Here is a 12,586-nt window from a genome sequence, read left to right as displayed (position 1 = left end):
TTTTGTTTTAATCTGGATGGATTATAAGACCATTTTCGACAGATTATTGATAAACGTTATCAATATCATTGTGAAAGTTGATCGAAGATGAAATTGAAAGAAGTCTTAAACCATCAGCGAACAGATAGCAAAACGAAGAGAGAACTCGCTCTGGTGTATCATTTATGAATTTTCAAATTAAAATCGGGCCTAGAATCGGGCCCACTAGGAACAGAGCACGGCGAAGAAAGGACTTTGCTAATATGTACACGTTGCTTGCGATCAGAGAGATATGAATTAATAGGTTGTACAAATTTCTTGTAGAAGCCAAATTTTTCTAATTTAAAAAGTAATCTGTTGTGTGAAACACTGTCGAATACATTTTAAAAATCAAAATATACATACCTAAAATCTTCATTTTTATCGTTAAAATAATAGAGTTTATCAGCATAATCAAGCAGTAGCGTAAACGTACTTCTTCGAGATCGAAAGCCATGTTGACAGTCAGAGAAATTATTGCGAATTTTTTCATGAATAAAGTTGTACAAAACTTTTTCCATTACGAGCGAAATTTTTGGAAAGATGCTAATCCCATGGTAGTTTTTGATATCTGCTTTAGATGCCGATTTATGCAGTGGCGTTATGTATGCATTTTTCAAGGAAATAGGCCATGTAAGAGCGATTACTGTTTGGGTAAACTAAATAGAGGCAAAGGGGGCGATAAAACTCGCACCTGTTTTTTTTTAAACAAAAGTTTGTAATGAAAATTTCCATCTTTTGAGGTAGGGGTAAACTAAACGTCCAGATAATATTGATAATACATAATACGTTTTTGGAGTAATTTAAAAAACGGTTCGATTGGACGCTTTCATTTTTTGTTTAATCAAAGGTAGTTAAGTTGCGTTTCTCTGATTGCTTTTTTGCTCAACTTTCTCTTTGTTTTAACTTGTTTTCGTCTGAGTGGAGTTCCTTTTTTAGGAATTAAAATTGGCGTTTGTTTTCGTTTTCAGAATCGTTGTTTGTTTTGGGTCTAGGACAACAAGCAGACGGGACTTCAAGCCGAAATTTAAACTTTACATACACCTCAAATCACTATTTTTTATCGGTTAAATGGTGCTTTCAGAAATTTGAGGCCAGAATAAGCGTTATTCATGACAATAAATCACTCAGAATTGGCATCCGTTAAAAATATCAGCCGGTTTTTGAAATGCATAAATGATACACAAAAAAATTGCCTTCAACAGTTTTTTTTTCAACTTTCCTATACATCATTTGGAGGCTAAAATTTTAGGAAGACGCCGATAACTACTGAAGAAAGATCATGTAATATAGTTTATCTTCAAAAAAAGTTTTCAAATTAATCATATTTTATGAGCTGAGGAGAACATTTTCGGCTTGAAGTCCCTAATTTTACTATTCGGCTTGAAGTCCCGTCGGCCTGATGTCCGGCACCCGTTTGTTTATAGTGTCTAGTTCTTGTTTTTTTTTTTACCAGTGCCAGTTTCTTGTTGTTGTACCTCTTTGTATGATTCGAATTTTATTGGAGCAATTCTTTGTTTAAACTAGAAGAAAAAATTTTAAGATTTGCAATTGTTTTTTTTTTAAAAAAAGGTCAATTAAAATGGGCCCATCCGTCATGCGACGGTACGTGCACAGGTTGGATAGGGCCGTACCAACGCAATTGTTTTTAAAGGTTTTTGAAATGGTTACATAGCAGTATTTAGACAACCGCGCATTCAGACTCGTCAGTATTTAGACAAATACTGTTTCAACCAATCAGAATCGAGACAAAGAAGAAATTAATAAATAATTATAATTTATTTTGGATTATTTATGTCTTTTCTCGATTCTGATTGGTTCATACAGTATTTGTCAAAATACTGACGAGTATGAATACGCGGTTGTCTAAATACAGGCTGCACTCCTTTTGAAATGTATCCTTTTCAATAGCTTTGTGTTTTCAGACACGTTTAGAGTTTTTTCAAGTGAAATGATATGTTGTTTCAATCTTGTTTGTTTTGGCTCTGGCAAAATGAAATAAAATTGCTTGGTAATTGTATAACTTTGTCTAATCTGAAATTAATCGAAACTAATTTTTTTCATAAATATGCTGTTTACAAATAGTTTCATCGCGTGTCTTCTGCATAGCAAGCAAGTTTAAAACCTCAGTTAGAGCCAAACTGATAATGTTGCTTGTTAAGTTTTCAAAAATGTTTTGCAACAATTTTCTGTTTTGCTTTCTTTAAACTTTTTTCGACATATTTTTTTTCCATCGCCAGTGGTGCGAAGCTCTGCTCCACCTCTGTGTAAAAATTACTAACCAATTCGTCATATGAAATAGCCAAAACAGTTTAAAGTTTCTTCACGTGATGACCTTGCTTAGGAAATTGATTCTTGCCATAATTTTTTCGGAAAATTGCCCGCTCGAAAAAATCTTAGGATCATGTGAACAATCTCCACCCCCTCGAATTGTTTTAGAGGGTGTGGTTGGTGGTTTGCATTTAGTTATTTTGCTGTTTTGCAAATTTAACGATGCGAATTTTGATGCAACGGATAAAATTCACATGGGCCAAATCCTTATCGGCCTTTGTGTAGTGGAAGACGTTAAATTTTAGTATGTGATGTTATTTTATTACAGACACCCTTTGCCAGTCTGCGTCTTCATCGATCTTTACTGAAGGTAATCAGAAGGTCAAAAGTATCATAGTAACCGAGGTTACAGTCAGGAGTCCCTTCATTACGTATTCCAGTCAAAATCCTTGGAATTTTCTAGATATGGAAGTGATAATGATAAAAGAAGTGTTGATGTCATTTTCAATTAAAATCGATACGGGTTACCTTTCGATACGGGTTACGTTTCGCCCTTCATCGAATGACTAATTTTTTCTAGCTTTCACCAATGACTTCCAAGTTCAGTTTGCAAATTTAGCACGGTATAAGACTTCGTGAATGTTTATGGAATTCGCGTCAATCACTCAATAATGCTGATCCTGAAACCTTTACTCAAATTAAAAGCTATAGGCCTGTCTGAGTCTTCTCTAGCGCTATAAGTTACACGCTTTAAAATGATAAAAGCTCCTAGCTTAGAAGAGAAAATGTATTTGCTCTTTGATTAAGAAGAACTCATTTCTCTCATGTTAACTCTGAGCTCGTGTTCTCTAAGTAAGCTTTACTGAATCTTCAGTCTAACGTGGAGTGGAGATCCATTTGTATGGCAAATATACTCAAAAATTAGCCGGTTTCGAAATGGTTCAAAAATTGTAAAAGTGAATTATCACATGGTCAGAAAAGCGCAAGTTTGATGATATTAAATCATGGACGGTGATATAATTTGGTTGGTGCTAGCTGCAATCAGTGCATTGGTGTTTGCTGTTGGAATCGGGGCGAATGATGTTGCGAATGCCTTCGGAGCGTCAGTGGGCTCTGGGGTGCTCACTTTACAACAGGTAGGTCGTTGTGCAGTTAATCGCTTTTGAATGAGTAGTGTAGTGTTAGTTAAGTCACCAGGGTTATTTTAAGGCGTACGTTTTTGGAGCCCTGTTCGAAACACTCGGAGCTTTGATGCTGGGTGGTGAAACTTCGAAAACTATCAGCACAGACATTATTATGATTTCTCAATTCAATAGTACGCAAAACATGCTCATGGCCGGAGAAGTTGCTGCTTTAGTTGGCGGAAGTACATGGATTCATTTTTGCACCTTCTTAAAGCTACCCATTTCTGGAACTCACACAATAGTTGGAGCGACAATGGGCTTTGCCGTGTTCAGTGAAGGTCTCAAGTCCATCAACCTCATATCGATGCTCTACCTTATGATTGTCTGGCTTATTTCGCCAATCCTCGCAGGTAAGCGAAGATGAATAACTTTTTGTCATTTAATTGAAGCTTTTTGGCTCAGAAGCAAAAGTTTTGCAAAATAATCAGCAGCGAAAACAATGTTTTTTCTCCATCCCCGTCTTGACTATTTTTCTGCGTGGTAAAAATACATTGAAGTAACGCAAAAGGTAATGATAAATCTTAACATTAATTTTGTTATAGGCGTGATATCTGCAGCTCTGTTTTCAATTATACGCTTCTTCGTGCTGGATACAAAAAATCCCATGAAACCAGGACTAGCGGCGATGCCTTTGTTTTACATGATCGCCATATTTCTCAACTTGCTGTCAATCCACTTTGTTGAAAATTCACCTATAGAAAGACTTTTCGGGAGGACGTTTCCTGTCATCGCTAGAGCTGCCTTCAGGTATGTTTGCGTTTTTTCCTCCATGAGATCTTTTTTCGTTTCTAATGAGTCACAAATGGATTTCATTTTCAGTGGGTTGGTGGCCATTGTGGTTGCAATCGTGGTTCGGTTGCTTTTCGTCCCTTTTACACGACGGAAGATAGAAACACAGCGGAAACTGATGGAAAACATGTCTTATAAGGAGAAGTAAATGCACGAATAATGGTGTTGTAAAAAATTTAAGAGTAGTAAGGTGATGAGGATAGTAAGCTCTATACCTTACCATTCAAAGATAATACTAGTTAGATAAAGAATAGCACGGTTTAAAGCGTTTAAGATAGCGAATATAAGATAATGAAGAAAAAAAGTATTATTATTTTTAGTGAGTTGATTCAATTGTATTAATTGATGAGGTAAATGAGGTCTATTTTGTGCTGTGTGCTAGAGTGAGGAAGCGTGAGAATGTGACGGACACTCTGAAGTTCTACTTCAGTCTGAACAGGTGGTCTACTTCCAGCAACAGTGCCCTACAGAGGAGGAGGGACATGCGCAGGCGGAGACTACATTTCAAGGCCATACTGCCTGACAACACGCAGGTGCAGTGTTCACTAGGCAAAAATACACCTCCCCCTCACTCTTCCTAAAACATACAACACAACATCATTAGGTTAATAGCAACACAGACGCTTCTTTCATCCGACGTATATACTCTGGATGATCGATCGTATGATTCGAATATTGATATTCGAGAAATGTTCCAATTGTCACCTTTTGATTTTCTGTGTGTAGGTTTATGGGGCTGCTACTCTGTCTGTGAACTCAATTAGGGACGAGCTTCAATCGTCGACCTCGCTCGAGAGTATTGCGTCTGAGAATTCAATATTCCAAGGTGGTTCTTCAGTTTCTTTTTCGGACACTCCGTTCCAGCCTAAGCGACGATCAATGAATAAACAAACCGATTTCCGATTTCGTCGCGACGCTGAATTACTGAATAACTCAAGTTCAATTGTATCTAGTTCTGTTGCGCAAGAAAGTAATTCAAGAGTTTGCAAATATGAGGGTGCGGTTTCTTCGAGGCTGCGTGATGCTCGGAAAGACGATCTGAAGAAGAAGAAAGCGAAACTTAGAAGGAATTCGTACCAAGTGAACAGAAACCTAAGATATCAAGTGATCAACATTAACAAAAATTCTGGCGGCATTTTAAAAAGGTTCGATGAGTATCTTGCAGTTTTCGGAACCTAATTGCACATACTATGATGATGCAAAAAATTGTTCTGGATGTTTTTTTTTCTCCGAAAGTTTTAAGATAACACTCTTCAAGTGTTTCGAAAAGCAAATATGTAAGCTCTTCTTTGTAATTCAGATGGATCCCAGCACCTAACGGGATTAAAAGAAAGTGCTACTCCTGTCCTGACAGTCTGTTCAACAAAGACCGCTCTTCGAGAGCCCAACTAGACCCATCTGAGCTGGTAGGGGGCAATGAGATGACGTCATCTATCTCGACCAACAACCAGGTGTGGTTCTCCAACCCAGAGATAGAGCAAGAGGAAGAATATGCCAAAGGGAGGAGTTATAGACAGTCACTAAATGTCATCAACCAGTTGAAAGAGGACGGGGAGGACAGAAAAAGCAAGGTTGGAAATCACACTTCGATTCAGGTGCAGTTTCACTTAAAAGTTGAAATGGTTCATTAAAGCCTTCTATAATCGACACAAGTTTGATTCGGCACTGAATATGAAATACTACCTGTAAAGAAATCCTCGACATTTAACTTTTACGTTTTTGTAAAATAAGGAGATATGCGCCAGCAATAAAAAAAGCTACTATCTCAAATTATCCCCATAGAATTTTATCCTCCCGGGCGTGTTTAATTTCATCTCTCGATACTAGTGCAAATTTCTGGAAGGTTGTCTTTCCAGAAAATCCATTAGATTTTACAAAGATAATTTAGTAATTCTGTAAGTCATCGACAATCTGGCATTGTGCACTGTTAAAAAACACATTAAATTACATTTCTTTACATTTGCGAGAGCAAGTTTCTTGTAATTGGCGAAGACTTTTTTCCTGTAAACAATATTTCCTACACATTTTTCTCTTCTTTGACTACTTCTTCTCTCATTTTAACATCTTCCAGGTTCCTTCTCATTTTTCTTAGGGGTAACTTCATTGCCTTTGCCCCCCTAAGGTCTGGGGTTTGAGTCTCTGCCGGACCTTCTTGTTATAGTATGTATGCAATTGAAAAATAATTTTCAGCAAAAGATGATTTGTCTGACTTCGCTTTTCTTACGACGCGTTTTCTGACGCATAGATGTCAACATACCTCTCCCCATACAAAAGAGCTTGTGGAGATTGCCAGGGTGGTTGATAAGTGGAAGTAGTAGGTCCTCCGAGGCATTTGCTCAGTTCTTTTCGTTAACATTCACGCAACGCATGTTTAACGGTATCTGCTTCGCCTTTGTCTAGGCAGTCTGGGTAATTGACTGCACCTATCCGAGCGAAGGCGGTCTTGCATGGTGATAACTACCCCGTCTTAAACTGATTGGTGGTGATTTCTCCCCTCCTTCTTTCATGTTAATCTTTCGCCACTTTTTGTCTGTTGATTGTACCTTGACCATTTATTATTCCGACCACTAAAAGTGGAGAGGATCTTTTTTTTTCGGGTAAGTTTTCTAGTTTTTACGCAAAGTTAGCTACCACATAAAATCATCGGAATGGTTCGAGTGATACATCATATCTGCTCTAGCGATCAGCTTAGTGTAATATTACGAACCTTCTTTTTTTCTAACCTAACTCCCAAATAAATGTGTTCATTAAAAGTGATTATGAGTCTAATTTTGAATTAATGAAGCGAGCGAGCAAATAAAGCTTATAATTAGAGGTTAAGCTTCCATTGAAGCCCCATAAAAAATTCTCCCGTAAAAAAGTGTGAAGTTTTTTAGCGCTCTCTTGGTAATAAAAAAAAATTGCAAATTTATATTAGATTTCTATTGTTTCTCTGATCGTGTTTTGGAAGAAAGCTTTTGTCGTAAATGCCTTAGTATACAATGAAAATTGTATGAAATATACCTGAGTATAAATATACCCCTATTTATTTGTTGTTGTTTCTTTTTTGTTAAAATTTTGGTCCGAAACCTTCTTTGCTATAAGCTCAGCAACCGGCTATCCTTGTTCATTACCCTTGCCATGAGAAAGGGTATTGCAATCGGGAACTTTGTTCACTGATTAGTCAAAATTAGAAATTGTAAATTCATGTTCAGGTCATAATGATTTCATTTTTTTTGCGTCGCCGGTTTGGTTTGGATGTAGCGAATACGGCTGGGACGGCAAAGTTCCTGGGTTCGAATCTGACAGGCTTGTAAATTTTTTGGTATTTTATTTGTCTGCTTATGCTTTGACTGCTTAGTTGCCAAATCGTAGAAGTTTTTTTTTTGCTGTACGCAATTTACATTGTAGTTGCTTTTGGTGCTTTGATTTACTTCTGCTGCTTGCAATTTTACTAGCCTTGACTTCGTATTTTTTCTGTTAATGTTTTTTGCTCAAAAATTATATTCTGCCCAAATGATTTCGGCCTATATTTTATCAGCTTAGTGGCCTAATTTTGAGTCGTTTCTAGGAAAACATAATTTTTATGCTCGCCTCTGATATGGTATTTGATTTCTTATGAAAAGTTACACTCCCACAAATTATTTAATTATGATTCGCACCAATTCTGTTTGCAGTGTCTTGATACAATTCAGTTTCTATGATATGTGTTGTAAAGATAATGTATTCAGTATTTCAGTAAAAATTCTTTCACGATTTCATCGTTCCTTGCATCTGTATCTTTTTTTCTTTGCTTCAGAAATTCCAAGAACCCAAAGAAATGGGCAAGCGGATTCTGTTCACGGAGCCAACTCCAGCTGAGTTGGAACTATTTAGAAACGAGATCAACAAAAGAGACAAACCTGAGTGTGCTTTCATATTCAAACATCTCCAAATTCTCACTGCGTGTTTCGCAGGTCAGTTTTTTTCTGCAGTTGATAGACGGAATCATCAAGCTATCAACATGCTAAATTAGTTGGTCTTTATACGGTATCAATGATAAACTGATTTATTGGGTCCCATGTTTACTTGTCACATGTTGCTATTTTTTCTGGAAGTTATCCTAAAACTGTTTCAAAAAACTGGAACTGGAAAAACTACGTACTTTTTTTTGAAAGATTTCCCAATGTACATGTCTGAATCAGCGCCTGATAAGATCACTCTGTGTTTAGCTTTCGCACATGGTGGAAATGATGTCAGCAATGCAGTGGGACCGCTGGCCACAATGTTCATGCTCACCTTCGGAGACGACAGCTGGAACAGTGTGTTGAAGCACGACTGGAACTCCTTATCCACCGACTGGAAAGTTTCTTTCCTAATCAGCAACTCACTCAGTCTCTTTGGAGGACTTGGTATCTCTCTGGGTCTCTGGATCTGGGGTTACAGAGTCATCAAGACTCTAGGAGAGGACCTTACTTTCATAGTCCCCTCTAGCGGGTTCACGATCGAAATCGGAACGGCGTTGACTGTCCTGTTAGCGTCGAGTTTTGGAATTCCAGTGTCTACAACGCATTGTAAAGTGGCAGCTATAGTTGGAGTTGGTTATATAAGGACGAATAAGAATGTAGATAAGAAGATCCTGAAGAAGATTGCGACTGCATGGGTCGTAACTATTCCGGCTGCTGCCACTCTGTCGGCTGTGGCAATGTCGGTTCTGAGGGAGTTTGCGTGAAATTGAAACGACCGCATTTCCTAGTTTGTTCATCCTCAATCAAAGCCTAGTCGAGCAATAATGAATAGCCATTAAAAGCAAGGTTGATCACTGTTACTCGTTTTATTTAGTTTCATTATATGTTTGTAAAGAAGATAAATTTATCGTTTCCTTTTTGTTTTAAACAAGCTCTACTATTTCAGATCAATTTGCTTGAGAAAAGTTCAAATGGAATGGAATTTTTATGAAGAGAGTTGGAATGCACGATCATTCTCTTTTCACGAAGTCTCTTTTTACCATGTGTGTCCTATTCGCCGTAAACTTTATTTCGGAATCTTACGAGGAAGGTAGCGACAAAGTAACAACAGACTATTTGGTCGTTTTTCACTCTTTCTACTTGAAAAGTCAGCGTCATCATTTCATAAATCACTCAATTGAGTTGCATAACAGAAATTCTGCAGCTCGCATTCGGTTCAGTTTTGTCGATCGAAACAATCGAGCGTATGAATCTATTCCAAGTGACTTTGAAATTGTACGCGTTCTGAAAGAAGCCGAAAAGTTTTCACTAGCGTCACTTAAGCATCGTCTAATAAAATCAGTGACTTTTGATAGGGTTATAAAACTGAATTCAAAAACGAAGAAAACTCATAGAAACTCCTCATTTAGTTCACGCAGCCTGCTGAAAGACGATTCAAGTTCGTATGCTTCTAAAAAAGACTACCCAAAATACCTTTCAGATGCTCGAAGACTGCATAAAGTTGGTGAAACGGGATCGGGGGTTTCAGTTGCTGTGTTTGACACAGGAATAACAAGTAGGACTAAGTACTTGGCCAATGTGAAGTCGAAGAGTCAATGGACAGATGACAAGAAAAGCACTGACATGGTAGGTCATGGTACTTTTGTAGCCAGTGTCATTGCTTCGACGGATCCGAAATGTCCAGGAGTTGCACCGGATGTTGATATCCACATTTTCAAGGTGTTCAATAAGAAAAAAATCTCGCGAACATCCTGGTTTCTGGATGCATTTAACTACGCCATTTCCATGAAAGTTGACGTAATCAATTTAAGCATCGGTGGTCCAGATTTTGAGGACCGTTTGTTTGTTGACAAAGTGTCCCAGATTGTTGCTAGTGGTATTGCGTTTGTCTCGGCTATAGGCAATGACGGGCCCGTTTTTGGAACTTTGAATAATCCTGCGGATCAGGCGGAAGTTATTGGCGTTGGAGCTGTCGATCAAAATGATGTCATCGCTTCCTTTTCATCTCGGGGAATGACATCTTGGGAGCTTCCGAGCGGTACAGGAAGAGTTAAGCCGGATTTGGTTGTCACTGGAACTGACGTTCGAGGTCACTCAATTGGAGGAATTTGCACAACCATGCGAGGAACTTCAGTGGCTTCTCCGATTGTTGCTGGGTCTGTTGCATTGCTCATTAGCGCCGCAAGGCGAAGATCATTGATTGCAAACCCGCCTTTGATTAAGCAAATGATTACTTCGTCAGCAGAAAAGCTCCAAAATTCTAGTATGTGCGAGCAAGGAAACGGGAAGCTTAACTTAATCAGTGCGTTTGAAAACCTCAGATCCATGTCTCCTGATATAACATTGTTTCCGAGTGAATTGGACATGACTGATAATAGTTCGTACGCGTGGCCTCTGAATGCGCAGTCAATTTACTTCACAGGAGCACCAACAATGGTTAACGTGACAATAACAAATAGTATGAACATTGATTCCAGAATGATACTTGTGCCCATTTGGAGCCCAACGACGGAGAGTGCGCAAAAAGTATCCATGAGTTTTGATTATCCAGCGGTTTTATGGCCTTGGGGAGGGTATCTGGGAATCCGAATTAGTGTTCTGGTAAGTGCGAAAAATTTCTCCGGTATTGTTGCTGGTTTGATTCGTTTGAACATACACAGCAAAGCTATTAACTCAGGTATGCAACTGAGGACTGGCCATGAAGTGGTTCTTCCTGTAAAACTAAAGGTAATTCCGGCTCCGAAAAGAGATAGACGTATTTTATGGGATCAGTTCCATAGCTTGAAATATCCAAATGGATATTTTCCAAGAGATGATCTGAGCGATAAACGTGACATGTTAGATTGGCACGCAGATCACCCGCATACGAACTTCAGATCTGTTTTTGATCTACTAGTTAACGCGGGATTCTACGTAGAGATATTATCAAGCAGTTTAAACTGCTTCGACGCTACGAACTATCAGACATTGATTATAATAGACAGTGAAGACTATTTCACGACTTCTGAGATTGAAAAATTGCATACAGACGTAACAGAAAAGGGACTGTCAGTGTTTGTTGTGAGTGAATGGTGGAATTTAGAAGTTATGGACAAGATCAAATACTTTGACGAAAACACAAGAATGGTTAAGGCACCGTTGACTGGTGGAAGCAACGTGCCCGCTCTGAATTGGCTTTTAAGTAATTTTCAAGTGGCATTATCAGACCATGTCTACAACGGACAGGTGAGCTTTGGAACCGGAACATTCGAACTGTTTTCGGCTGGCAGTATTTTAAGCTTCCCTGAGAACGGTTATCTTCTAAGAGCGAATTTGGAAGATGAAGCAGCGCATGTTTTGAATGAAAAACGAAGACTAGTTGAGGGTGTGCCAATAGCAGGATTTGTGGATTTAAACACACCTAACTCAGGTCGTTTGGCTGTTCTAACTGATTCAAGTTGCTTGGAAGATACTCGTGATTCGAAGTCTTCGAAGAAGTGCTACGAACTATTCCTTGATATGCTGAATTACACTACAATGCGAACTTTGAATGAGACAATTTTCGAACAGTTCAGAAGGTCGAATTTGAACATTGCGAAACCAACAACTTCTAAAACTAATTTGGAAAAAAGTGAACTAATTTTATATTCAAGATCAAAGCTGCGAAATTCATCGGGTGTCTTTGATAGATCACCAAATTGCCCTTATGTAGAAGAATGGCTATCAGTTTCAAATAACGAAGTGCCAATTAGCCGGGCATTGTATGAAAACATGAAAGAACGGTTGGAGTTAAATTTGAGCTCATATGTGCGACTTTCGACTGAAAATGAAGCGTCAGTTCTTTCTGGGTTGTACGACGGAAAGGACATAAATGTGACTTATTGGAGAAAATATCGCCCGTACAATCAAAGAGTGCTGGTCAGTGAAAGCCAAAATGAGTTGACCATTTTGCTATCAATAGTATCTTTATCTTCTTTAGTCATCGCCGTGCTTCTATTCCGTGCAATCATTTTACGAAAGAGAAAGTTCAGAGTTTTTCTCAGACGGGCGGCTAGAGCTGTTAGCAGACTTATTTTATCATAGTTTTTTTAAATGGTTAGTCAGATAATTATTTAGTTGAATAAACGTTTTGAAGTCAAGTTTCCAAATCGTTTACAGCAGTACACGATTGTTCCAGCTTGCTTGTCGAACAAATGAAAGCAATTTTTTGAATTTCGATCAATTTTTGAGTTCTTTCTCCCGGAATTTTGTTTTGACCGCATACTGGGAAGGAATTCTGTATTCGGGTGTTTTTTTTTCACGCAAAAATACTTTGAACATTGTTTGGTATAATTGATTTTTTTGTAGTTACCTCGTCGAGGGCAGCGCATTTAGTTGTATCATCAATCACTGCATTAAATCTACAACTGCATTTACATT

General features: G+C 38.2%; 3 protein-coding genes across 4 annotated transcripts in view; all 3 read left to right on the top strand.

Annotated features, from left to right (window-relative positions):
• Positions 1-1,889: 1,889 nt before the first annotated feature.
• On the top strand, positions 1,890-9,046 carry LOC134842240 (sodium-dependent phosphate transporter 2-like). Of its 2 annotated transcripts, XM_063858499.1 has the most exons (10): positions 1,891-2,659; positions 3,325-3,425; positions 3,499-3,823; positions 4,016-4,220; positions 4,293-4,406; positions 4,645-4,795; positions 4,989-5,407; positions 5,563-5,833; positions 8,041-8,197; positions 8,453-9,046. In XM_063858499.1, exons 3-10 carry the CDS (start codon positions 3,541-3,543, stop codon positions 8,950-8,952), a joined length of 2,100 nt encoding a protein of 699 aa, XP_063714569.1. In that variant the 5' UTR covers positions 1,891-2,659; positions 3,325-3,425; positions 3,499-3,540; the 3' UTR covers positions 8,953-9,046. The 2 variants fall into 2 exon arrangements, with proteins under 2 accessions (XP_063714568.1, XP_063714569.1); XM_063858498.1 differs by having other exon boundaries at positions 1,890-3,425.
• Positions 9,047-9,138: 92 nt separating this feature from the next.
• Positions 9,139-12,293, top strand: LOC134842591 (membrane-bound transcription factor site-1 protease-like). Its single transcript, XM_063859002.1, has one exon. The coding sequence runs from the start codon at positions 9,176-9,178 to the stop codon at positions 12,248-12,250; it is 3,075 nt and encodes a 1,024-aa protein (XP_063715072.1). The 5' UTR covers positions 9,139-9,175; the 3' UTR covers positions 12,251-12,293.
• The window catches only part of LOC134842598 (programmed cell death protein 6-like), a 61,197-nt gene continuing 60,669 nt past the window's right edge, over positions 12,059-12,586 (top strand). The window contains exon 1 of the mRNA XM_063859015.1: positions 12,059-12,085. The gene's annotated coding sequence lies outside the window, so the exon portion shown is untranslated. The remainder of the gene's footprint in view (positions 12,086-12,586) is intronic.

Source organism: Symsagittifera roscoffensis, chromosome 3 (assembly GCF_963678635.1).
Source record: "Symsagittifera roscoffensis chromosome 3, txSymRosc1.1, whole genome shotgun sequence".
Classification (NCBI taxonomy): Eukaryota; Metazoa; Xenacoelomorpha; order Acoela; family Convolutidae; genus Symsagittifera; species Symsagittifera roscoffensis.
The sequence above is the reverse complement of the archived record's forward strand: the minus strand, read 5'-3'. Positions and strand labels throughout refer to the sequence as shown.

Bases quoted from the DNA above. Each gene is read 5' to 3' on its own strand.
- LOC134842240 (XM_063858498.1), top strand. From the start codon at position 3,294: ATGGACGGTGATATAATTTGGTTGGTGCTAGCTGCAATCAGTGCATTG. The intron at 3,426-3,498 runs GTAGGTCGTTGT...GGTTATTTTAAG, and splicing joins GGGTGCTCACTTTACAACAG to GCGTACGTTTTTGGAGCCCT. The intron at 3,824-4,015 runs GTAAGCGAAGAT...ATTTTGTTATAG, and splicing joins TATTTCGCCAATCCTCGCAG to GCGTGATATCTGCAGCTCTG.
- LOC134842591 (XM_063859002.1), top strand. From the start codon at position 9,176: ATGAAGAGAGTTGGAATGCACGATCATTCTCTTTTCACGAAGTCTCTT.